General features: G+C 43.9%; 1 protein-coding gene and 1 pseudogene across 1 annotated transcript; one reads left to right on the top strand and one right to left on the bottom strand.

Moving 5' to 3' along the window:
• Positions 1-779: 779 nt before the first annotated feature.
• LOC147450454 (uncharacterized) lies at positions 780-2,547 on the bottom strand (annotated as a pseudogene).
• Positions 2,548-3,036: 489 nt separating this feature from the next.
• Positions 3,037-25,103, top strand: LOC147450453 (putative phospholipid hydroperoxide glutathione peroxidase). The gene is made up of 6 exons (XM_086519686.1): positions 3,037-3,215; positions 4,804-4,880; positions 4,953-5,014; positions 5,133-5,251; positions 6,072-6,242; positions 24,857-25,103. The coding sequence occupies exons 1-6, from the start codon at positions 3,150-3,152 to the stop codon at positions 24,884-24,886; spliced, it is 525 nt and encodes a 174-aa protein (XP_086375812.1). The 5' UTR covers positions 3,037-3,149; the 3' UTR covers positions 24,887-25,103.
• Positions 25,104-26,855: the final 1,752 nt, after the last annotated feature.

Below are 26,855 nucleotides of genomic sequence, written 5' to 3'. Positions count from 1 at the left end.
GAGTCAAAACCATAACCATAACCGGAAACGCAAACCATAATCGGAGTCAAAAACACTTACCATAACCATAACCGACAACCATAACTATAAATGCAAACCATAACCGGATATGTAACTCAACACCATACCGGAAACGTAAACCATAACCGGAGTCAAAACCATAACCATAACCGAAAACGCAAACCATAATCGGAGTCGAAAACACTTACCATAACCATAACCGACAACCATAACCATAAACATCTTAACCGGATATGTAACTCAAAATCATACCGAAAACGTAAATCATAACCAGAATCACTTACCATAACCATAATTGAAAACCATAACCATAACGAAAACAAAAAACGCAATCCATAAGCGGAGTCGGAAATACTCACCATAACCATAACCGGCGACCATAACTAGAAACGCAAACCATAACCGGATATGTAACTCAAAACCATACCGCAAATGTAAACCATAACCGGAGTCACTCACCACAGCCATAGTCGGCAACACATAACCGGGAATCATGATCATAAACTACATAAGAAACCATGACCATAAACCATAACTAGATACGATGACCATAAATCGTAACTAGAGACCACACCAAAAAACATAACCATGATCATAAACCATAACAGAAAACCATGACCATAAACCATACTAAGGTTTTGTATCAAAATTAACTCCAAAGAGTTGTTAGCCAAGTCGTGTTTGAAGAGCATACATAGAGCAAGTCATACCATCACTACACGAGTCTAAAAGCTACATGTATAGAAAAAATCTATAGTCTATTCCTTTTGCAATGGCACCTCTCCAAGTGCTTGGGCCAACCATTCTCTAAGATCTTCTTTCAATATCTCCACATCTTCATGTTGAAACCATTTTCTAGAAAGCTGCCATAAATACAAGTAGTCAAAAGCTTCTATAAACAACTACATATAACTACATACAAAACAAACACCATAATGGATTACCCAAGAACGTGGCGGACAACCGACCAAGCCACCCTTGATAAGCATGCGCATACATTTCATCACATACCATCCACAATCATGAGCATTTGGCTGTTGTGGAATTTACACCAAGAAACAAAACAAATTACATTTGAATGCCAAAAGATACATTGAGATTTTGTAAATTACTCACCTCAATAGTTTCATATCCTATCGACTTTATTGAATCCAATAGCTCTGACTGTACAACTTGATCCGTACAATATTTTCCAAAATGTTCACATGCTCTAAAACAAGGAAAACAAGAAGCTTATGCAATGAGACTAAAATTATTTAGCATACATAACTTTTGCAAGTATACCTTTGTAGAACATCCCAATATTCGTGAGCTGAGCATAGAATGGACAAGGAATCGAACATTAAAAAGCATGACCTTTTTCGAGGAAGTCCATCGAGACGTAGACGATGCGGGTTGTACAAAACGATAAGAGTCCAATGGGATCTGAACATAGGTAGGGTGTCATAAATTTTAATAACATACCAATTACAACAAAAAGATGATGAATCCTATTATTACCTATCAACAATTGGAAAGAAGGTGAAACTATGGCTTCCAAGATCTGGAGAACCAAAGAAGTTCTTCATGGCCAACTTCTCTCGTGTTTAGATGCGTGAGTCCCATGATGCTAGCTCATCTTTGACAAATTCATCTATCCATGACTCCTTTGTTATTTTTCCTTTTTTCTTATGTGCACAAAGCGTCCATCCCCGCTCTCCCTGTTCTCTTTTGCTTTTCTCGTATGCCTTTCTAGCATTCTTAAGCTTTTGCTCAACATTGAAAAATCGAGACTTGCTTTGAATGCGTGACCTGGAAGAAGTGGGTTTGTGAATTTTTGCGTTTCCCTTTGGCCGACCTATTGGAAGCGGTGGTACGACTACATTTTCACATTGATGCTTTCTTTCAAGGTGGCGTTTCATATCCACTCTCTTCTCAAAACGCTGACGTTTTCTTATACATGCTTCAGAAGCTAAACAATACCGCCACCACCTCCCGAATTCATCTTGGTTACATTTGAAATAGTTATTTTCCTTCACAATAAACAAACTCTAGATAATCAGCAGAAAGTCTCTTTCTCTCTCTCCACACACACACACACACCCTCTCTCTCACACACAGAAGTGCTTTCTATCTCTATCTCTCTCTCCAATACTCATATACACACCTTTACTCTCTCTCTCTCACACACACAATCTCCCTCTCTCTCTCTCTCTCTCTCTCTCTCTCTCTCTCTCTCACTCACACACACACACACACACACACCTGGGGCGGATCGATATGTGAAGAAGGTGAGTTATCCTCCTCCATTTCTTGCACCGGATTCAATCTTGGGTTGCTGCTTTGCCGAAATCCATCCTCGGGATCCTCTTTCACCCTGCTTGCATAGCGGTTTGAGCGCCTACTATACGCCATGAGAGTAAGCGAGTCGTCTTCCTCCATTTCTTCCACTAGATTCAATGGAGAGTTACTGCTTTGCCGGAAGCCATCCACAGGATTCTCTTTCAGCGTGCTTGCATAGCGGTTTGAGCGCCTAGTAAATACCATGGGATCCCTCTTTTTTTACCTGAGAAGACTCTCCCTCCTCCCTCCCTCTCTCTCTCTCTCTCTCTCAACTTGAGGCTCCTCTCTGTGTGCTCACGTTTCTGCTTTTGATAAACGAACTCTCTAATTCAAAGACCCTCTCCAATTTTTGAATTAGGTGCAATCTGCTGAAAACTAAACTCGAGATCCCAATTTTAGTTTTTAAAGATCGACGGACCAAATTGCATGCGCCCCCTCTTTTTGAATGAGCGTCGTTGATCCCATGCTTATGACTCCGTGGCACTTAAAGGGGAGGATAGACCGATGATCGTAGCCATTATCCCAAAAGGAGGTGTCAATTAGTGACATGTGAATGTGGGAAGGGTTGCAAATTTCGACGTTGGATGCTGGTCCCATGCTGCCTTTGAAAATTTGTGGATCCCCTGATTAATGATCGCGGGATTTTTTGAGATTTATTCACTAGGCAGCTTTTCGAGGTCGTCACTTCCGACACGAAATGCAGTGCATTGACAGCTCCTTACCAAACATTTCAAGGACACCGCTTTTACTTCAGCAAGGGAATGCAAGCCTCATAGGAGTATTGGACTCCGGACCTTCTCGTTACAATGGGCGCTGGCTATTCTTCTGCCGAGATACCCCAGAAGAAGAGTATTCATGAGTTCACAGTCAAGGTATCTCCCCCTCTTTCTCCCGCTCTCTTTCTGTAATTCCGCGCGTGCGTGCGTGTGCGTGTGAGAGAGAGAGAGAGAGAGAGAGAGAGAGAGAGAGAGATTCTCTGAAGTCCTTGCTTCGTCAAACAAGCTATTATAACCACAGAAGGAACTCATTCACAACTGACGAGGCTTCTATTAGGCTGGAAGGCACATGAGCTCTCAAGGCTCTACCAGTCTTCTGTTTTGATATCATAGGAGAAGAGCATATAGGAACATGGGCCATGTCAGATGATGGTCACTCGACTTGTGAGGTAGCAGGACCTCGGTACCTAACCGTGCTACACAACGTATGTTGAAATTTAAGCAGAAGCATTGATATTGAAGGTCCAGGAAATTTTTGCTTCATTCTGGCCCGCAATTATTATTCACATGGGATGTGTGGGACTAGACAGGCTGTAAATGATCAGACTTGTGTTTGTACCACGGGAAGAAGGAAAGTATTTGACAGCAACGCTCATACAGGGATTAGAAAATGGCATAAGAAATTGATTTTGCATGGACTAGGGAAACAAGAACATAGTGTTTGAATGTATTGACCTGGAGCTCTTGCAGTGAGCGGCAGCATTTGTAAGTTTCTCTTTGGGAAAAGTGAACTGCTCTATTGCGTTAAGGAGCAGGAGGATGAATGTTTTAATTCTTTGATAAAGTAATTCTTTATCAAGGACTAAACTCCATACAAACATGCACCGAATCTTTGGCATTGGTGGGGTGAGGAGGGATGTTGTACCTATTGTCCAAGCTAAGCATGACAAAGGTGTCAGGTGATGATTACTCTTTATTGTTTGGACAAGCAATGGAGGCGCTTAGTCGTTTTTTCTCAAGTCGTTTGTTTTGCATAGTTCATCCTAAATCTTTCATGTTTTGGGTTTGTGCTTTATTTCTTGTCTAAGGGAGAACGGCGTTCCATTTTATCTTATGTTGGTGTTGTTTTAAGAGTTTGAAGTGTAGGCATCAATTCTTTGCTTCTTTATGATGTTCTTGGTGCAATGAATACAACTTTAAAAGCTTTTCTCATTTCTTTGCATGTGCACACTCAGTGGTTCTCGTTTGCATTCACTTGTTTGCTCATAAACATTTGCATTAGCTCGAAGGGAATCTTCAGCCTTTTCTCCATCATTGTTAGGGATTCTCATCTCAAAGTGTAGTGTGGTGTAGGTTTTGATCAAAGCTATGATCTTAGTTGCTATCGTGTCCTTGGTAGTGTGTGGACTTTCTGTATTTTAGCATGTTCTTTATGGTTTGTCCATCAAAAGGTACTGATAGATAGTTCAAGAGAGACTATGATTAGTAATTCTAGCATAATTGCTAGAAGTCGTGAAAACGTTTGTGGTGCCCAAACAGAGAAATGGATTGAAGTCAGGAAATAGGAATAGGTAGTAAACTGTGGCAGGAATATCTTTGCTAATTTTTTAGCATCTGATGGGTGCAATAAAAACAAACAATTTGTATTTATGTTCAAGAAGTCAGTTTCAAATCAGTAGCGTCTAAGTTATTGTTCAAGGCTCTCAGTTTTTTACTGAAGTGAGTATTTACTTGCCTCTTAAAGAACGCAGCTGGCAATGATGTGGATCTGAGTATGTACAAGGGCAAGGTGCTTCTTGTGGTGAATGTTGCATCGAGATGGTAATATCATGCTTGGGCCTTTGTTTCTTTCTACGTGCCTTTTGAAGTTTCAAACTCCACTGTTATTTTCAGTGGTCTCACCAATGACAATTACACTCAATTAGCGGAGTTGCATGCCAAATACAAAGATAAAGGTAAGTTCTGCAACAATGACATCAATGATGTTTCTTTGTACCTTCACTTCATGTATCTGTGTGTGTGCATGCTCATCTTCTTGCACATGTTCAGTTCTTAGTGGTGTACTTATAACAGGTTTCGAGATCTTGGCCTTCCCTTGCAATCAATTTTTGAACCAAGAACCTGGCAGCAATGAGAAAATACAAGAATTTGCTTGTACAAGATTCAAGACAGAATTTCCCATCTTTGACAAGGTATGGAAGTGATGAGATTGCTCTAGCATAGCTCATTTTCATTATTCCCCTTAGTTTTCATATGAAATTCCTGATTCTTTTGTTGCTAGTTTGTCAATGCTTGTTGTTTGAGATTCAACTGGTCCAATTTGTAGTGCTGAATGTGTGACGTACAGGTTGGTTTGCAAGATTAGCCCAAAAGTTTTTGCTAGTGCTTGCTCCAAAAGGAAATTTGGAGATGCACTGTGAAGGAGTCGAAAAGAAGTCTCTGCTTTGCATTAAAAGGTTTTGGAGCTTCTGAGCTTTCACCACTTGATACTTCGACCGATGGCCATATGAGCTTTCACCACTATGATCTAGAGCTGTTGCTTTTTATACGGTTTTTTATCTGTTTATGCCATATTTATGTACAAAAAAACTCTTTACGGCTGACCCTTTACTCTTTGGGCATTTAATCACAAAAGTGATTATTTGCTTTCATACAGTTTCCACACTGCCAGCCAAGGCCGCTTCCTTTTGGCTAATGTGCAAGCTCTGTATTTTGTGCGAAATGCCCGGACAAGGCATTGTTCTTGTCTGCACGATTTTCAGTTTTTGAAATTCTGTTGCACCCTTAAGTGCACGTGCAATGGTTTTGTACTTCGTTCGTTCTGGTTGTTGAATGCTTGGACAAGTTGTTGCTTCCAAGTTTCATCTTAATGATTGCAATTGTCGACATTCTGTTGCCATGTTTCTAGTGCTTGTGAAATGCACTTGTACTTCGTTCCTTCTGGTTGGTGATATGTGCACGTGTAATGCACTTGCACTTGTTCATTCTTGTTGGTTAATTTGCTCTTTGCAGATCAATGTGAATGGAAAGGATACAGCCCCCGTTTACAGCTTTTTGAAAGCAACTTCAAAACCAGGGAAATTTGGGTCTCGAATAAGTTGGAATTTTACCAAGTTCCTGATTGATCCAGATGGCCATGTAAAAGATCGCTATGGACCTAGTAAACCGCCAATGAAAATCGAGGTACCTCTTCTGTGTTTTGTTGGAATTGTTGTTTAGTACTTGTCTGTTCTGATTGATAGCTACAAATGTCTCATTTACTTTGGAACATTTTCATTGCCTTTTAATCGTTTGCTGGTTGCGGACAGTGACACTTTCTTGCGAGACTAATCCTCTGCTATTTGAGGAAGCTTAGACTAATGCTTTGAACTATTGAGTCAATAAAAATTGAGAAAGGTGATGTAGAAGAGGAGAGTAACTTGTTCACATTTTTTTTTTCAAGATAAATTTGTTTTAGTGCTTGTAAGAACTTGTTTGTGGATTAAGGTGTTCTTTTAAAACTTTTAGCAGCAAGATGGTTGCAAGCTTTACCTCCAACATTTGTAGTATATATGCTCCTAGAAAATTTATGTTTGCCACGCCCATGTGCAATGACCAAGGGCTAACATAAGCTATGGTTATGTAACCCTGCTTTTTGTTTTCTTTTGAAATCACGGATTGATGTTGTAATTTTGAGGGATGATTGTGCCCTCCAGCTAGCACGAACCATATCGGATTGATGTGTCAGATGTAACGTTGTAAAGGCATCGTTCAGCAAGGTTATATGTGTTGGATATACTATGGGGCCATGCATGTCTGACACAAACTTGATTGGATTGATTTGTCAGTAGCTACAATGTAAAGGCATTGTTAGCAGAGTACATGTACTAGATATACTATGGAGCCATGTATGGCTTGGCAAAAACTAACTCTGAATCGATGTGTTGGGAGAATACCCCTTAGGCATGACTTGACAGGGTATGTGTGCATGTCTGGTACAAACTTGATTGGATTGATTTGTCAGTAGCGACAATGTAAAGGCATGGTTAGCGGAGTACCCATGTTCTTCGAGAACCAGGGAGAGGGTCGACTACACAGAGTCACAGTAGAGGCTCCACAGGTTGCAGAGTGCCGTTTTCAAAGGATACAAGTAGTGGGCATCTGTGGGAGGACTTGTGTCATAGATCCTGACCCAGCAGACGTTGAGACAGGCCACTGGAGGCTTTGGGCTTGGGAGAGCTGCCCTCTGGCACGAGTGTAGTGGGACCTTGGAGAGTGGTTTTGGAGAGACCCCTTCTCTTCAACCGACCACCCTGGGATCCCTTTCTTTCACTGTTCGACTGGGACGTCACACACTGGTAGCATGGAGAGAGGCTCGTCTTGTTGCAACACCTTATTAGCAGGAGGAGGGTCTCACAGCTGAGTTCTTGTCAGGCTTTTGGGAGTGGTTGTGGGACTCTAGATAGTCGAGGCGAGTCTTCTTGTTCCAGTGGCTAGCTGCACCATAGTTACATGGGACGGCGGGTCGGGGTCGGGAACGAGGTCGGGATGGCAAAAGTCAGGAAACGGGGACGGGGGTCGGAACGGCAAAAAAAAAAGAGAGTTTTTTTGGCATTTTTTGACCTACACACATGCCACACACATAGAGCATCACTTTGACCATAAATTTACACTAAATAGACCAAAGAACACGAGTCATATAGGCTGAAATGTGCTAATAAAACATCGATGATCGATGGATACAAAATGAGAAGTGCATGCCACAAGGGCTCAAGAGTCAAAAAGCCTAAAGGACTTAGGACAAGCCTGAGGCCTCAAGGATAACAAAAAGTACAAAGGGCTATGTAGTAGGTAGAGTCGTAGACTCAAGAGTCTAGACTCGAGAGTCGAGTGATCAATGATCATCAAACTCAAGAAGTGCTCGCCTGTTGAATCTCCACATCGTCGTCGTAGTCGAGGTCGTCAGCAACGTATGAGGGCTCCGGCTCGGGAGGCTCGCATTGAGGCTCGAAATCCTCCTCTAGCTCCTCCAAAAGAGTATCGGCCATAGATGGATTCTCTTGTGCCATCTCCCACTCAGTGAAAGGATCTGCCTTGTGTGATGCTCTTGGCAAGCATGCGCAAGTTAGCGCTCACAAACACCAAATCATTGGCCCTCTGAACGCCAAGGCGATTCCTCTTCTTAGAGGCAATGTGGCTGTACACACTCCATAGTTGCTCCAAGCAACTAGTGGTACATGCTTGGCTAAGGACACGAACAGCCAAGCGCTGCAAATGTGGGCCATCTCCTCCATAGTCCTCCCACCACAAAACCGAGCCAATCTTGTTGTGATCAAGCTGTGCATCTACACATCCATAGGAGCCCTTCTTTTGCCTGTAGTTGAGTAGCTCGTCTCTAATCTTGCGCCTAATGTCACTGCTAGGCTCAAGGCGCTCCAATGCAAGCCGCCATCCTTTGCTCACCTCCTTGTCGGTCTCTTGACGCCTTCCTTGAAACTCAGGGTCAAGCACATAAGCTGCCGCATGAAGTGGAGAGTAGTATCCATTCCACCTCGACTCACACAAGCCATGAATCTCCGCATACTGAACAGGGTCAGGCACAAGCTTCTCAAGTGCCTCTATCATCCGATCCATGGCTTCGTAGACTTTGCCAATGCATGGCTGCAAGCCATCCACCACTCGAAGTAGATGTAGAATAGGCTTGACCATGGCGTCAAGAGTCTTCACCTCCTCCCACCAAGCGGCGTCGTCGGCCCATTCTCGGCATTTCAATCCTACTGCTGATGTAGACTCCGGCATGGCCTGGAACTCATCACTGAGAAAGAGGCCCCTTAAGGCTCCGCCACATGTAGACAAGCGGCCTAGCATAAGCCAATTGAATGCAAATCTTGTCTCTGAATATTTGAGCAAAGACAACTGGCTCCTCTTTGAGAATTCATGGCGCACTTTTTGATGGTTGAGCACAAAGGAGACAATTCGAGAGGCGTCACCAATGGTGGGTGAAATCCATGACAAGTTCCCTATGTCCTTGAGGAGGTTATTGAGGCAATGCGCCATGCAAAATGTGACATGGATGCTGGGATACATGCCCTCAATGATAGCTCCGGCTGCCCTATTTGACGCCTCTCCATCTGCAACCATACAAAGGACATTCTCCGGGCCGGTGATCTCTATGGTGCTTGTCCACTCCGCAGCAAGCATCTCGGCGGCCTTGCCACTATCGGATGCATCATGTGACTCCACAAAGTACATCTCCCCCCGAGAGTAGGCCACCACCCCGTGAATGGACCGCTTGCGGGTGTCGCTCCATCCATCTACAAGAAGAGAGACGCCATTGGTCTCCCACAAATCCTTTGTTGCTTGGGCCGCTTGCTCCACGGCAAGCTTCTCTTTGTCAAGAAGGGTGGTGCGAAGCCTCTCCGATGAAGGTGGCACATAAGAGGAGCCATATTCCCCTATTTTCGTAACCATGGTTCGAAAGTATGGAGACCTATCCACACAAAATAGAGCATGTTGCGTTAGTATGGAGAGTCCAGAAATTATAACCCATTATGAATACAAAATGGAAGATTGCAATGTGCATATGCCAAGGGAAACTCACCGCGAAGCATGGAAGGCAATGTGGTCGTGGAAGAAGAATCGGGCAACCGACCTATCTACCTCTTCCTTCAATTTAGGATTCCAATTTTGGTTGAGAGTGGTTTGGCGATGCGGAAGGGAAGAGGACGGTGTAGATCCATGGCTCTTGAAGGTTCGAGAGATGTCGTCAAGGTTGGCTTCCCTTTGCTCTCGCGGTGTCGCCGTGGCGGAGGGATCAACAGCAACAAAACGGCCCCTCTTGGCCGCTTCCGCAACCTCATACACCGTGAGTTTCTCGAGAAGATCCAACCTCTTCTCGGGAGCTACATGAGGGCAAAACTTCACCTCGTGACCGGGTTCATGAAGAAGATGGGCTCGCACTTTGTTTGAACCACCCGATCTCTTGTATGGACATAGCTTGCACGTCCATGGTCTTGCACCGCCACCTTTGCCACGCGAGCTAAAGTCGACTTCATCCCACCACGACCACGTTTGCACGGCGGCCTCCTTCGAGAAGAAGCGGCTTGAGAAGTGGAGTTGGCTTGAGATGACATGATGGTGGAGAGACTCCAGAGAGTAGAGCTTAGAAGTTAGAAGGGTTAGAGGAGAGCTTGTGTGGAGAGAGAGTAAAGGAGAGCTTCAAAGTGGGTAGAAGAGGGAGAGGAGAGCTTCAAAGTTCAAACTTGAGCCTTGAGCTTGAGGGAAATGGAATGAGCTTGAGCCTTGAGCTTGAGGGAAATGGAATGAGCTTTGAGCATTGAGACTATGAGTATTAAGAGGCCCAAGGGAGCCTTTTATAGCCTCCCAAGGGCCAAGGCTTAAAAAATATGGCAGTTGGGGCTGCACAGAGCCGTTGCAAACGGTCAATAACGGTCACTTTTTTGAATCCGACCCTTGCCGTCCTCGTCCGGTTCGTCCGACCCCGGTCCGGCCCCGGTCCGTCCCCCCTGCGACCCGCTCGTCCGGCCCGTTTTCCGTCCGTCCCTCGGCGTTCCCGGCCGTTCCCGGCCCGGTTACGGCCGTTCCCCGGCCCTAGGGCCCGTCACCCCCGTCCCCTGTAACTATGAGCTGCACACAGAGCTATAATAGTGGGGAGCTAGCTGGTTGGTACATAGTGGCCTTTCGACAGCCTATGCAACTTGCGACTATCCTTTGGAGAGTCAACATCACTGTCCGTTGGGACTTCCCCATGGCACAATAGTTTTGGCTTCAGGTTCTTCGGCTGATGCCATCTCTTTCCACAATGAGACAATACACTTGGTGTGTTGCTGCCTGGTCCACCCTCACTTGCCCTGTGCTCCAGTTTGAGCTATCTTCCATCAATAGGATGATAGTGATCTAGGGGGTCGACCTACACTTCAGCCTGTTACAGAGCTTACGCCCCCGGAGTGGTGTAGAGAGAGGTGTGTTGGGAGCTCGTTTGTGGCCTAAGACTCTGGTTCATTTGGCACGCCCGTTGCTTCTGCATCTTCGAGGCTCGCCCTGTCCCACCGGGGCAGAGAGTTCTGACTTTTGACTGGAGTTGATCCATACTCTCAGGGTCAGCTCGAGAGACTTCAGGGCAGCTCCGACCGTATGTGGGAGCACATAGAGGCTTTCCTACGACTCTGGCACCTAGGGCCCTTCTTCACCTTGGCCTAGGATATATCCAAATGGCACTATCGACCACCTGTGTGGCTCTTTCCTCCTCCTAGTGATTTAGCCTCCTTGTACATGTTTTGTTTACTCACTAGGAGAGTCTCCCCATGCTTTTGATGTAGCCCTCTCTAGTAGAGGTGGTTTGTAGCCCTATGGGTAGTTCTATGAACTAATGGAAGGATCTTTTTCTGGAAAAAAAAACTTTGGTTGTTAGAGTACACCATGATCGTCTGTTGGGGAAATCCCATCTCCAAAATTAGCCTCCATAACCACGCGGACTCACATGTAGCACTGCAAACAACCCTGTATTTTGACTCTGTGAAAGATAAGGCAATTGTTGGCTGTTTCTTGCTGCTCCATGAAGCTACTCTTGAGCCAAAAGAAAAAGTGTAACGTGTAATCCATCGTTGTCCATATGGATCTCCACCCCTATGTGAATCACTCCAATGAAATTACTGTCTACTGTTTCTTGCTGCTCCATGAAACTACTTCTGAGCCAAAAGAAAAGGTGTAACCTGTAGTCGACCATCGTCCAATAGTTGATTGTTTCTTGGTGCTCCATGCAACTACTCTTTAGCCAAAAGAAAAGAGGTAACCTGTAGTCGAACGTCGTTCATTTGGATCTCCACCCCAATCTGAATCACTCCATGAAACTACTGTCGATTGTTTCTTGCCGCTCCATGAAACTACTCTTGAGCCAAAATAAAAGGTGTAACCTGTAGTCGACCGTCGCCTAATAGTCGACTGTCGACTGTTTCTTGCTGGTCCATGCAACTACTCATGAGCGAAAAGACAAGGTGTAACCTACAGTCGATCGTTGTCCATCTGGATCTCTGTCCTAATCTCAATCATTCCATCCTCGTAGAATGAACTTGAAGTCTGTACCTCTAGCCGAGTAGTGAATACCTAATGACTTGGTTGCCTTTAAATACGGTAGGGTTCGAAGAGCCTGCTTCAAATGTGGCTTGGTAGGTCTCTGCATGAAAGAATTGAGAAGTCTCATGGGGAAACGATCATCAAACAGGGTTATGAGAACCCAAATAAAAGAACCGACGAGTTTTCAATTCTTTGTAGCATCTGCAACATCTGAGGGGTCAAAGGTGCAATGGAAAAGGGTGAATCGGGTGATAATCTCGATTGCAACCGCGAGCAAACCTCCTCTTGGGACCGAACAGCCAATGGATCTTAGATCTATCGCAATAGATCTCTTGAGTCCTCGTACTCAAGCTCCTAGCACGAACCGCCCATCGTACGGTCACGGGAACCACCTGTAGGCAATGACGCGACGTGTAAGGTCTCTACACGTTAGGGAGAGGGAGTGCTAGCAAGAGAAAGAGAGATCTACAGTTCTCCCTTTGCTCCTGCGGCACATGGACACATGCAATGCTTTCAAATATCCGAAAATGAGAGACGTCAGGCTTTCTACCAAAGTAAGCCTCGAACAGGGCCTTGCCTGGAAGTGAAGAGATTGGAGATCGGTTTATGGTATGAACTGCCGTTGCAAGTGCCTCCGCCCATAGAGACTTTGGAAAGTCTCGATGCTCAAGCATAGTCCGCGCCATCTCAACCATTATCCTATTCTTCCGCTGCACAACTTCATTCTCTGAATGCTATCCGGTATTTGCAAGCTCTGGCTTGATGCCATTGTTCGCACAAAATGAATGAATGCTTTGGAGGTAAACTCCCCGCCTTTGTCCGATGGAATAGTCTTCAACACTTTATTGCTCTCCTTCTCCACAAGACCGTGCAAAGGCCAAATGCCTCGGATTTGTGCCGTAGAAAACATACCCAAGGGCTGAACTCGTTCACCAGTAACATGAAATAGAGAGCTTTGCCAAGGGAAGCAGTCTGCATAGGTCCACAAAGGTTGGTGTGAACCAACTCCAAAATGGCAATAGCTAAACCAACTTCAAAATGGCAATAACTCGGCATTTAGCAAGCCTTTGAATAGCATCTCGATGTTGCTTCCCACAAATGCAAGTAATGCATTTCCCATGCTACTCCCAACATCTGGTAAGCTTGTAAGCATCTGCTCACGAAAAGCAAGCCGAAGAGCATCATTGTTCTAATGACGAAATCTGTAATGCCAAAGATATCCTGATTGTTGAAGAAAGAGCATGGAGCTTGTAGAGTCCGTTCTCCATTGAGCCCCCCTTGACCTCCTTGTAGGAGTCACGATCCTGAATAGATATTGCATCCTTTGTAAAAATCACCTCCATGCTTAGCTTGCACATGAAACCGGTCCGTGGGGCGGTAGGCTTTGGCTTTTACCCGAAATTCTTTACTTTAGACACACACAAAGATCACTTTTGAAAGATAACCTGCGACGGGAATTAACACTTAAGCACACACACGGCTCAGAAGCTAGAATGCTTCGAGTAGATGCTGACAACCTGTAGGCCCTAAAATTGGCGCCCCTTTTGGTATTTCTTTATTCTTTAAGAGGGTAATTGTAACACACCGCCTACGCTACTGTCTCTGTCGATGGGTGCCCACTTGCGGAAACTGAATTGAAATGAATGTGAGAATGTATATGTAGATAAGAAACTGAGAGAGAGAGAAAAAGAGAGAGATGGACTGCGGTAACGCAATTGCGTTACCCAACTGCTGTATTAGAGATCCATACACGAACTACTGGAATGCTAAAACGCAGGTTCGTTTCTTGACTATGATGCGGGTGCGCGGAGCGTAACTACTGAGTGAGAGTCCTTCGCGAGGAGGAAAACGCACAAGGCTGAATGCTTGAATGCTTGATGAATCATGATGAAAAGTGTAGGCTGAGGTTGCCTTATGTATGCCTGCATGGTTTTTGCCCGACCAACATTTGGCAAACACGACATTTTAATTTTAGCCTAATTTATGAATGTTTATTTAATTATGCTCTAACTTGCTCGTCCGGACTCAGAATCGAGTTCCGAAACTTGCGGCTAAGTGCTCCTTTTTTGTAGCTCACTTGGAGACTCTCCAGAGTGGCATACGGCAAGTGAAGGATAGTCCTAAAATGCATGTTCGTGCACATAATATAAATGTTTGAGCGTGTCATCGTGCATCGATAGGTGGTGCACGTGACAGTAATTACAAAGAAGAGTCTTGGGAATTCTTTACTTGTATCTAGCTAGATACCATGTGTTCTGGCAAAAGTTCGGCAGCATAACAGCCCCAAAACTTGCCCGAAACCAATTCCCCTGCTGGAACTCGCTTCCACTGACATAAACTCTTTGATTCCTTCCCAAAAACAGTAAATTCAGCACGCTGTGTTTACTGGTTTTTGCCCCGTTTTCAGCCCTAAAGAGTCCCTGAACTGCCCTCTAGCAGTGGGGCACTATTCCCAAGGGTTTTGGTGTCTATATGGCTGAAAAACAGTCAAAACACAGCCACATAACCAACGCTGAAATCGCACCTGTACAGTGAGGTTATCACCCTCACCGGTGCCTGCTTTTGGAGCAGCAGTCAGCTACTCCTGTTCTTGCTGAGGGAGGCTCTTGCCTCAGCAAAAACGCATGTAACCACACAGCTGTACATGAGTCAAATGAAGAGCTCTCTTGTGGGGCATCACATTACTGCAAGTAGGGAAGAGAGAGAGAGCAGTGTGGGGTGTGCAGGACATGACTTCTTGCACCACACTTTACATGAGAGGGAAAGCTTGCAATCAATAGCTCTTAACCTGTGGCAAGCTGCAAATGAAGCTCCTCTCAGCTTAAAATTCAGTGCTCATTTTTCTGCAAGAGGAAGTGCACTAAATTGTGCCACTTGGCACGTTTACACAGTTTCCCGCTTTGGGCTTCCCGCTTAAAAATCTCTCGACCGGTTGCCCAGTTGACTTTGCAGTAGAGTTCTAAAATGTTCCCCTTGTCATTCCGGAGGTAATGGCGCTAACATATTTCATGGCCCAAAATAGGAGTTCCCTATTTTTTACAAGGTTGCATCCGTAAGTACGTACGGATTCTATTCGTTCCGTACGTCCGTATTGTACGGTTCAATATGTACGGATAGGTTTTGTACAGGTGTTTAAAAAATAAAATAAAATTCAGCCCTATTTAAGCCGATTTTAGTCCTCATCATCATCTTCAATCCTATTTCAGCCCTATTTCAGTCCTTATCATCATCTTCAGCCCTATTTGAGTCCTCATCATTATCTTCATCGTCCTCTGATGATGATGATGGCTTTTGAGTGTAGTGCTGAGTGTGCGGTTTTTAGTGCTTACTAGTTATTAGAGTTAGGACTTCAGACTTCAGTCTTGGATTTATCATTTTTTCATGATTCATTATGTATTTATTTTGATGCTCTTAGTTTTATGTGACCATGGTAGCAGACATTGATCAATGGTTAGCTAATCTGAGCTTTTCGTTTTCATTGTTCAGTTAGAGTCATGGACTCCAGTTTTTGGATTTGTAACGGTATACTGTTGATTTGCTAGTCTTTATTTGAAGTCTTGGTGAATGCATAAGTAGATGTATGACTCTCAGTTTTAGGCTTTGTGAAAAAAAGGACGAATTTTTACGTACCTAAAAACTCAATCCATTCTGTCCTACGTACCTTACATACCGAATTTGTACCGAACACTACGTACCTAACTACCTTGAATTTTTAGGATATGCTTCCGTTGGGCTTCCACTGGTCTTTTGACCATCTATCCCCATTGGGGCCGCATCCAAAAATGCAATGTGCCCAACTGTCGGGTACTTTCTTTTAGTGACCCCACCTTGACTTTGTGCCTTTATTGAGTTCACTTCCTAGTATCCACCAACTTGCTAAGTGCGACGGCGGGACCTACATGATCTTGAATTGAGCCTAGATATCCTCTTACGATATGAATTCCAATGCCGACCAACTTCCCGTCTGCAGGTTAAACTACCGTTCACATTGGCCATACAATGTCCGACCATTTGCAACTTCAAAAAGAGGGTCTCAAAAATAGAACAAAAATCATTGGAAAGAAACCAACAACTAAGGTTAGCAGTTGCCACATCCTCGTGACATAGTTAACAGTTGCCACGTCCTCGTGACATACCCCCCTCTTGAAATCGCAAACGTCCTCGATTGCATACCATAAATACATGCTACTGATGATCTTGTGTTGTTAGCACTCTTTTATCATTGCACGTATGTATCCATAAGAAAGGTCGTAACACATAGATATAAATGACTTAATGAGACCTTCATACTTTTGTCATTTCCATCTATTACACTGAATTCATATGTACATTTAATGTGCTAGCTCTATCATTGCCCCTCCTTTGCACACGTTGGGTTGGGACATAGGTAGGCTGTAACCCAAAGGCTTCAAGGTAAAGCTGCAATACATTTGGTGACTCTGATAGTTCATGCTCTTTCATCCACTTTGCATCCATAGGTGAATAGTTCTTGAACTTCACCAAGTAGCGTCTTGCAACCTGTTCTTTTAACTTTTCTGTCCTTATGTGCCAAAACTTGCTTAGGTATGAGGATCTCATCAAGTTCCTCAACTTCTGGTTGATCCTCATTTGGCATATCTTCTAGCACATCACCCACGAAGGGTCTTAAAAGACTCACGTGAAACGCATTATGAATCTTCCACGTATCAAGCAATTTCAGCATGTAAGCCACATCACCGATCTTGTCAAGCACTTGAAAAGGCCCATAGTAACGCATCTTGAGCTTAGGAAACAGTCGTTCCTTGCCCTTCATCTTCTTTAACCTTGCCTTCTCGAACCTTAACAGAACCCAATCACCAGGTGATAATAGCAATTCACGACGGTGACGATCATCAGCCTTTTTGTGCTTTGCTTGAGTCTTCTCCAAGGCAACTTTAATTTTCTTATACATTTCATCCATGTTCTCAACATATCGATCTGCCTCAAACATCTTGTCCTTTGTATGCAAAATGGGAGGAACTTTTTTCATAGTTACATGGGACGGCGGGTCGAGGTCGAGAACGGGGACGGGATGGCAAAAGTCAAGAAACAGGGACGGAGGTCGGAACGGCAAAAAAAGAGTTTTTTTTGGGCACATTTTCTATCCATCGATCATCGATGTTTTATTAGCACATTTCCGCCTATATGACTCGATCGATGGATAGAAAATGAGAAGTGCATGCCATAAGGGCTCAAGAGTCAAAAAGCCTAAAGGACTTTGGACAAGCCTGAGGCCTCAAGGATAACAAAAAATAGAAAGGGCTATGTAGTAGGTAGAGTCGTAGACTCAAGAGTCTAGACTCGAGAGTCGAGTAATCAATGATCATCAAACTCAAGAAGTGCTCACCTGTTGAATCTCCATATCGTCGTTGTAGTCGAGTCGTCAGCGACGTATGAGGACTCGGGAGGCTCGCATTGAGGCTCAAAGTCCTCCTCTAGCTCCTCCAAAAGTGTATCGGCCATAGATGGATTCTCTTGTGCCATCTCCCACTCAGTGAAGGGATCTGCCTTGTGTGTGATGCTCTTGGCAAGCATGCGTAGGTTAGCGCTCACAAACACCAAATCATTGGCCCTCTGGACCCCAAGGCGATTCCTCTTCTTAGAGGCAATGTGGCTGTACACACTCCATAGTTGCTCCAAGCAACTAGTGGTACATGCTTGGCTAAGGACACGAACAGCCAAGCGTTGCAAATGTGGACCATCTCCTCCATAGTCCTCCCACCACAAAACCGAGCCAATCTTGTTGCGATCAAGCTGCGCATCTACACATCCATAGTAGCCCTTCTTTTGCTTGTAGTTGAGTAGCTCGTCCCTAATCTTGTGCCTAATGTCATTGTTAGGCTCAAGGCGCTTCAATGCAAGCCGCCATCCTTTGCTCACCTCCTTGTCGGTCTCTTGATGCCTTCTCTGAAACTCAGGGTCAAGCACATAAGCTGCGGCATGAAGTGGAGAGTAGTTTCCATTCCACCTCGACTCACACAAGCCATGAATCTCCGCATACTGAACAGGGTCAGGCACAAGCTTCTCAAGTGCCTCTATCATCCGATCCATGGCTTCGTGGACTTTGCCAATGCATGGCTGCAAGCCATCCACCATTCGAAGTAGGTGTAGAATAGGCTTGACCATGGCGTCAAGAGTCTTCACCTCCTCCCACCAAGCGGCGTCGTCGGCCCATTCTCAGCATTTCAATCCTGTTGTTGATGTAGACTCCGGTATGGTCTGGAACTCATCACTGAGAAATAGGCTCCTTAAGGCTCCGCCACATGTAGACAAGCGGCATAGTATAAGCCAATTGAATGCAAATCTTGTCTCTGAATATTTGAGCAAGGACAAGTGGCTCCTCTTTGATGATTCAGTATATGCCCGGTCTACAAAATGTGGTAGCAGATGCTTTGAGCCGCATGCCTCAAGCAACCAATTTTGCCATTACAAATGTGCAGATGGAAATTCCTGCGTGTTTCAAGAATGAATATTTGACAAACAAAGACTTTGGAGATGTTTTTCGAGCCCTCAAATCTCTAAGTCCCACTCCATCAGAGATGAATATGTTTGCAGCATATACAATGGTGGATGAGTTAATCTATTACATGGATCGTATTTGTGTTCCACACAAAGGCTTTTTGAGGAAGATTTTGGTACAAGAACATCATGAAGTACCTTTTGCTGCACATCCTGGAATTAACAAAACATATCGGCTTTTATTAGCAACATATTTTTGGCCACAGATGCAAGCAGATGTTATTAAATCTGTAAAAGCTTGTCACTCATGTTAGATCATGAAAGCTTCTCGACAGTTACCTCAAGGTTTACTTCAACCTTTACCCGTGCCTAACGAAAGATGGAAAAGTATTAGCATGGATTTTATTACCACTTTGCCTCGATCCCCTAAAGGCAATGCTCAAATTCTTGTGGTAGTTGATCGATTTTCCAAAATGGCACATTTTATACCTTGCAAGAAAACAGTTTCTGCTCCGGATGTTGCAACACTATTCGTACAACATATTTTCAGATTACATGGATTACCAAAATCTATCATATCCGATAGAGATCCAAAGTTTACAGGACATTTTTGGACATCACTATTCAAGTCTCTTGGAACCAATCTATTGTTCAGATCGGCCTACCATCCTCAAACAGATGGTCAAACAGAAAGAGTGAACCAAATTTTAGAAGAAATGCTTCGACATTACATTCAAACTCGATTAGCATCTTGGGAGGATTATTTGCCACTTGTGGAGTTTGCTTATAACAACTCTCCTCATTCGGTAACTCGAATGACACCATTTCAAGCAGCATATGGACATACTCCTCTTGTGCCTACAAACTTTGTTCTTCAACACAAAGTAGCGTTAGCAGATCAATTGGTTCAAGAAATGCAAGATGTCCTTCTACAGATTCGAGATAAATTGCTACATGTCCAACAAGGTTATCAGAAGCAGGCAAATAAACATCGTCGATATGCAGAATTTAAAGAAGGTGACTTAGTCTTATTGTATGTAGCACCTCATCGCTACAAAACAGTGAAGTCAATCTTCCCAAAATTACGACCTCGCTTCTATGGACCTTTCAAGATCATCAAGAAGAATTCAGTTCTCAACTACAAGTTGGAACTTCCACCTTCATGGGGAAAAATTCATCCAACTTTTCACATTTCCTGGCTCAAACAGTATATTCAAGGAGATTCGCTTGTTACAGACTTATCTTCTTATGAGTCAGAAATTGAAGATGAACACATTATTCTTGTCCTAGAAAAGATTCTCAATGTTCGTTAAAAAGAAACTAGACAAAAGATCCATAACTGAATTTCTTGTTAAGTGGATGGACTTAGATGAGTTAGATTCTACTTGGTAAACTGATGAAGAAATGCAACAATACCCTCACCTCCTCCAAGAATTCTTCGAAAAACGGCAGATTTTGTGGTGCGTATGCCCTATCAACTACCTCATTTGTGCTAATTTTTTTCAATTTCATGCTTCTTTTAGTGCTAGGCTTCATTATGGCTGAGTCTGCCCTTGATCTCCGGAGTCATGACAGAAACTCAGTACGCTGAACTTCGTGTTGATGTATGCACATGTGTGTGTGCGTGTGGTGTGTGTTGTGTTGGGGAGCATATGTTAGTACCTAGTTCTACACCCACTATTGGGCACTGACGACGTTAGTGGGGATGTCGTGGCATTTAGTTGATACTATGCATGATGGAGCTGATGGTTATATCGTCTTGTGGGTGACTACCATGGGTCTATACCTTGCACTTTCCTTCAAGGGTGAATCTGGGCTTATCTTGGATTCATCTAGGTATATTTTATTTTAAGAGGGAGGGAATGTCACGTTTGTGACTTAACTACATTACAATACTTACTCATTGATGCAGATACGCGAAGTGCCATGCCAAGGAGAACCCCTGCGCTTGGATGGTCACACCCCTTCGTCCAAGAGACGTGCTCTTCGTCAAAAGCCACACTCCTTCGACGACTGGTCACACCCCTTCGCTCTACGGGTGCGACTCTTCGCCCAATGGTTGTAGCTCTTCGCCGAAAGGATGTGTCTTTACATCTAAAGTCTCGTCTCTTCACCAAGAGATGTGTCTTTTCATTTATGTCTCTTCGTCTCCTATATAAGGAGCCCTTGTATCACACTTTCAATCAATCAATCAAACACAGAGTCTTCAGAGTCTTTCTTTGAGTTGAGTTCAGTTTCTTAAGTCTTAATCATGAGTTTAAATACTTAATAAAGGATTAGTACCTAGAATCCTCACACGAAACCAATTCCCTTGCTGGAACTCGCTTCCATTGACATAAACCCTGATTCCTTCCCAAAAACAGTAAATCCAGCACGCTGTATTTATTGGTTTTTGCCCCGTTTTCAGCCCTAAACAGTCCTTGAACTGTCCTCTAGCAGTCGGGCACTATTCCCAAGGGTTGTGGTGTCTGTATGGCTGAAAAACAGTCAAAATACAGCGCATAACCAGCGCTGAAATCGCACCTGTACGGTGAGGTTATCACCCTTACTGATGCCTGCTTTTGGAGCAGCAGTCAGCTACTCCTGTTCCTGCTGAGGGAGGCTCTTGCCTCAACAAAAACGCATGTAACCACACAACTGTACATGAGTCAAATGAAGAGCCCTCTTGTGGGGCATCACATTACTGCACGTAGGGAAGAGAGAAAGAGAGCAATGTGGGGTGTGTAGGACATGACTTCTTGCACCACACTGTACATGAGAGGGAAAGCTTACAGTCAGTAGCTCTTAACCTGTGGCAAGCTGCAAATGAAGCTCCTCTCAGCTTAAAATTCAGCGCCCATTTTTCTGCAAGGTGCACCAAATTGTGCCACTTGGCACGTTTACACAGTTTCCCGCTTTGGGCTTCCCGCTTAAAAATCTCCCGATCGGTTGCCCAGTTGACTTTGTAGTAGAGTTCTAAAATGTTCCCCTTGTCATTCCGGAGGTAATGATGCGAACAGATTTCATGGCCCAAAACAACAGTTCCCTAATTTTTAGGAGATGCTTCCGTTGGGCTCCTATTGGTCTTCTGACCATCAATTCCCATTGGGACCGCATTCAAAAATGCAATGTGGCCCAATTGTCGGGTACTTTCTTTTCGTGACTCCACCTTGACTTTGTGCCTTTATTGAGTTCACTTCCTAGTATCCACCAACTTGCTAAGTGCGACGAGGGGACCTACATGATCTTGAACTGAGCCTAGACATCCTCTTACTATACGAATTCCAGTGCCGACCAACTTCTCGTCTGCGGGTGAAACTACCGTTCACATTGGCCATACAATGTCCGACCATTTGCAACTTCAAAATAAAACAAAAATCATTGGAAAGAAACCAACAACTAAGGTTAGTAGTTGCCATGTCCTCGTGACATAGTTAACAGTTGCCACGCCCTCGTGACAGCACACCTCGTGCACAGACATAAGATGAAATCCAACGCTTTGGAGAATAAAGTACCTTGAAGGTATGCATACCCCCTCTGCTGTTAGGAATGAACATAGATCCCTCGATGTAATAAAGAATTTTAGAATCCAGATTTGTTGCCAATGAAAATAGTACCACAATGTCGGCACATGTTGGACAAAAGATCCTTCAAAGGTGCCATGTGTCGTGAGGCACCACTATCGAGAATCCTATACGACCATCTCGAACCGCAAGAGCCGTTGCAACCTTTGATGTTCCTAGAAAGTCTTTTGAGGGTAGAATTTCTATAGGAACAAAGGTTGATGATTGCACCATCGTTGCCGAAGAAGTCGAAGCATCTCCAACTCTCTTTGGACACTTCCACCAATAATGGCCCGTGTCCCCACAATGATTGCAATGCTGATCCTCTTTCAAGGCTTCCTTTTCTTCTGCCCAGTTCAATTTAGTTAGCTTAGGAAGTGTTCTGGCACTTCTGTGAGTCTGTTCGCAGACCATGCATGTCCAGGCACTTAGAGTAGATGCATATCCTCTGGTTGCACACAACATGATCATCAGATTATAGTCAGAACCCATCAGGAGCATTTTTACAGTGCATAGACCTATTTTCCCTATTTTAACAGTTTTTCACTTATTATTATTAAGTGACTTTTGTTGGGAAACTGGGTAGGGCAATTTGCCTCAGCAAGTATATAAGAAACCTAGCGCTAGCACTTTTTGGCAGAAGAGGCAGTAGAGACCTTGTGTCCAACAGAGCACCTTCTTAGCAAGAAACCCCCCCCCCCCGGGCGGAACTCCTAGCGTTTTCAGCCAACAAAGAAGCTAGCGTTTTCAGCTTTGCAGATCAGCCATCGTTTTGCATTTGCAGATCCATCTGGCGATAACAGGACACAATAGGACCATAGTGTTTTTTGCAGATTTACACCAGATCAGCCCTAGTGTTTTTGGATCAGCAAGACAACCTAGCGTTTTGCAGATTCTCTGCGACAGAACCAGCAGATAGATCAGCGTTTTCAGTTTTCAGCATAGAGACACCGCAGAACAAGTCCCGAACGTTGCAGATCTCACCTTTCCGCAGCAGATCCTCGTCGCACGGTCAGATCAGCCGGCGTTTGTAGCTTCAGCCCGGAAAACGCAGATTTCAGCATCTGCGTTTTCAGCGCGTTGTCGTTGCATCGTCGTCATCGCCGTCGTTACCGACATAGAGTCAGAATTCAACAGATAAAGATTTGCAGATTTCAGCCATTAACGTTTTCAGATTTCAGCCCGTCTCGTCGTCGTCCTTATCGTCGTCGACATCGTCGGCAAGTCCATAGCATTGTAGAGATTTGTGCAATCAATAGTAGACCGCTCTCGCCATAGAGAGTGGGGCCTTCGGAGGAGGGTTTGACAACATTCTGGTGTCATATTCTTCTCTCTCTATCTCTCAGTCTCAGCACCTTCATTCACAGTGTTTGCCACTTTGTTTGTGATCACCTGCACTCTCTCACTAAAGGAACGGAAGGCTCTCCCTTCCGTAAGTAAAAGGAACCCTTGAGCACAATCCGGAGCACTCATCTTGAGCAAAGTTCAACATTCACTTCCGCTGCACCTTACATATGTCATTTTCCTTTTCTTACATCCTCAAATCACAAGGTTTTGAGTTTTCCCCGTAAAGCAACACGAGTATCCAAGGACCTAATAATTGTGCACCTCTAATCAGCTGTGTTTGCTTGATACATTGGTAGTGTCCACATTATTGTGTGTGTAAGATTTAGGGACCTAACTTAGTCTACACCATTGTAGTCGGTCTGATGATGATGATGATGGAGAGACCTCTATTCACTATGGTCTCCAGGATACCCAATGTAAGAGTGGAATTGAGCTATTTTGACTGTGGTTAAGGCAGTCACTCGATTAATATCTTGCATACAAGGCTTGTGGGACCTTCGAGGTGATCATCATACTAGATTTGCCCGTCTCTGCAGTAGACATGGGGCCCGGGGGCAGACTCTAGATTTTTGGATGCACAAATGTTAGCTGGTTTTGGTTGCATGGCTTTACTACAGGCAATTTGCCACCCGTTTAGAACTCCTTGGATGCAGTGTCGCTCGCATTCACTTGTTCAAAGATCAACAGCATTATCAAACAAGCTCCCTTCCAGATTGGTGCAAAGAGGACATGGGTGACTCCCTGGACTTGGGAGCTTTCTACAAACATTATTTCTTTACAGAGTAGGGATTTATTTTATGGCCTCTGTCACTGGTGATGGATTACAGTAACGACAGATGCGCTGGGCTTCTTGCTGGAGTCATGAAGGCATTATTGCGGAGCTTGACACGTGCTCTAGTAGAGGACCCATTCAGAGGCAGGTGACAGATTTCTTGTAGAGCAGCAGCTTTTAGCAGGAACCCATGACACGTCACGTTTTAGCTCATGGGACTCCTGGATAGAACTACAGAGATTAATGAATCTTGACGGCCTCGTCTTATGAAAGACATATTTACCATCGCCACATCCAGTCAATTATTGAGGGGCATAGAGTAGCTCCTACAAGGTTCTTTACAAAGGAGGAGATTGATGCCATGATGCAGTGGCCCATGAGGTAGTTACATTTAGCATTTGCTACCTAGTCTTTTGTTATATTGTACTTGACATTGTACTGGACATAGAGTTGTATGACATTGATGCAATTTTTTCTGGTCTCATAGGCCTTTTAGGGTACTTTGCTCTCTCTCTCTCTCTCTCTCTCTCTCTCTCTCTCTCTCTCATATAACTAGGTGAACAAAATTCTGGGTCTTTTTTATGCAGAATGACATCAAGAGCCTTCTAGGCCTGTGAGAGTTTGCAGAGCTGATGATGGAAGCTGGATGTCAAGAGAATGGCTCCTATATATGCAGTTAGACGCCGCGTTGCTTGTAGAAGGGCATTCTATTCTTTTATTTGTGAAATATGGACCTAAGAGCTGTTAGTTGTACAAACTTTGTGTCTTTGAACAGATGTGTTGTGGGCCTGTTTATTTTGATTTCACTTGTATGCTTATTGTGTCATTGAAGTCTATGGGTGTGTATCTGGTAGTTGGCTGCCATTCTGTTAAGGGCCAACCACATTGAGAATGTTCTTGTCAATGCTGTTTATATCTAGGGGACAGGTCCAGGAAGCATGTAGGGTAATTAGAATGGACAGACTTACATGCATATGTCCGCATGCGTGTGCACGAGTGCTTCGATTTTTGGGTTTTTTAATTGTGCTTTTTGACAATTTTTCATTCTTGGACAATTGAGTGGTGTGTGTGTGTGTGTGTGTGTGTGTGTGTGTGTGTGTGTGAGCAGTGTGGGCTGTATCATTTAGACCATATGATCTTTGTAACTTGTGCTCTATACCTTTTGTAAATAGCATGGACTCGTCTGATCATCTTTTAAGCTTCTACAATTGTGCCCTTTGAGGAAGTCATTCCATTCTTCCAAAGCAGCTGGGACTGCAAGTAATATTTCTTTATGCTTTTCCAAGATATACGCCAGCATTCACATTGAATTTTTTTGGGAAACCTTGGATGGCATGTTAGGCAAGAACTGAAACCTCACAAAACCTTAAAACCCTGTTTTGAAACTCCATGGCAACTATGCATGTAATGAAAGAATATATATGTAAGGAGGTCTGAGAGACTTTTAAAAACCAAAATAGTTTTGGTCAGTTTATTGAATATCTAATGGATATTTTCAGGAGCATGTCTTTGTTGGGGTCGGCTTTGGGGATTTATCTTGAGTTTATGCCCTCGAGATGTTTATTCTGACTAACAAGTATTTGAGAGAGAGAGAGAGAGAGAGAGAGGGGGGGGTGCATTATCAAAAGGATTCAAATCATCAAAACCTACGGTAGGTATGAGCTTGTATTGTCGACTCCTATAATGAACTTGCCACGTAAATATTCCGTGAATAGTAGCTTTTAATGCTCTCCCTTCAGATATTGTTCTCTTCTTTTCCAAGAATTGGTCTTCATACTAGCTAGATAACCTCTGTCCGAAATAGGGTTTTTGGTCCCACTTATTCATGCATCCACCCATGTAGCATAGTTTAAAAAATGTTCATAGGCCATCATGGAAAAGACTACAGCAACTTAATGCATGAAAAATTAGCAAAGGAAATGTGATCGGATGCTCCAACTTTGATGATTTAAGACAAAGAAAGAGAAGAAAATGTATCTCTTTTCCTCGAGACCTTTTCAACTCACTAAATTTGTACAAAATAAATGTTGCAGTTTTTATGTTATTTTTGTTGTGGGTAATATCTTGAATGTTATTCGTGATGATGAAGAGAATGTTTCAAGATTAAGGGCGACAATTTATTTGCCATATCGTGACTATTTTCAAGCAAGGATACAAGATGCAAGGATTTGTTCAAGTGTTATTTGTAGATAAACCCCTAGAGGGCTGGGCATACCTGCAAAGCACAAGGAAAAAAATCTCCTAGTGAGGGAAAAAGGGCCTCGGCGGTCCCAAGTGTTTGCACACATCACTACCACATGCATGGTAACAAAATGTTTAATGTAAGTGACACTAGCATGGTGAGAGGGAATCAAGGGTGGGCACCATTTTGGGGGTCGTGGTATAAAACAAGGTTGTCTACAGTAGACGAAGGCATTGCCTTTATAGAGAGAGAGAGAGAGAGAGAGAGAGAGAGAGAACAATGGAAGCTCCATAGAAGATATGTACTCCATAGTAGTTACTAGTATGGGACTCGGAGAGATAGCGACAGTGTGCAGAGAGTGATACATAATGAGAAACACATGTTAGAAATAGAACGATTGCCAC

The sequence above is a fragment of the Adiantum capillus-veneris genome, chromosome 9 (assembly GCF_014529385.1).
Source record: "Adiantum capillus-veneris isolate H3 chromosome 9, ASM1452938v2, whole genome shotgun sequence".
Taxonomy (NCBI): Eukaryota; Viridiplantae; Streptophyta; class Polypodiopsida; order Polypodiales; family Pteridaceae; genus Adiantum; species Adiantum capillus-veneris.
This window is presented reverse-complemented; position numbering and strand designations above follow the sequence as displayed.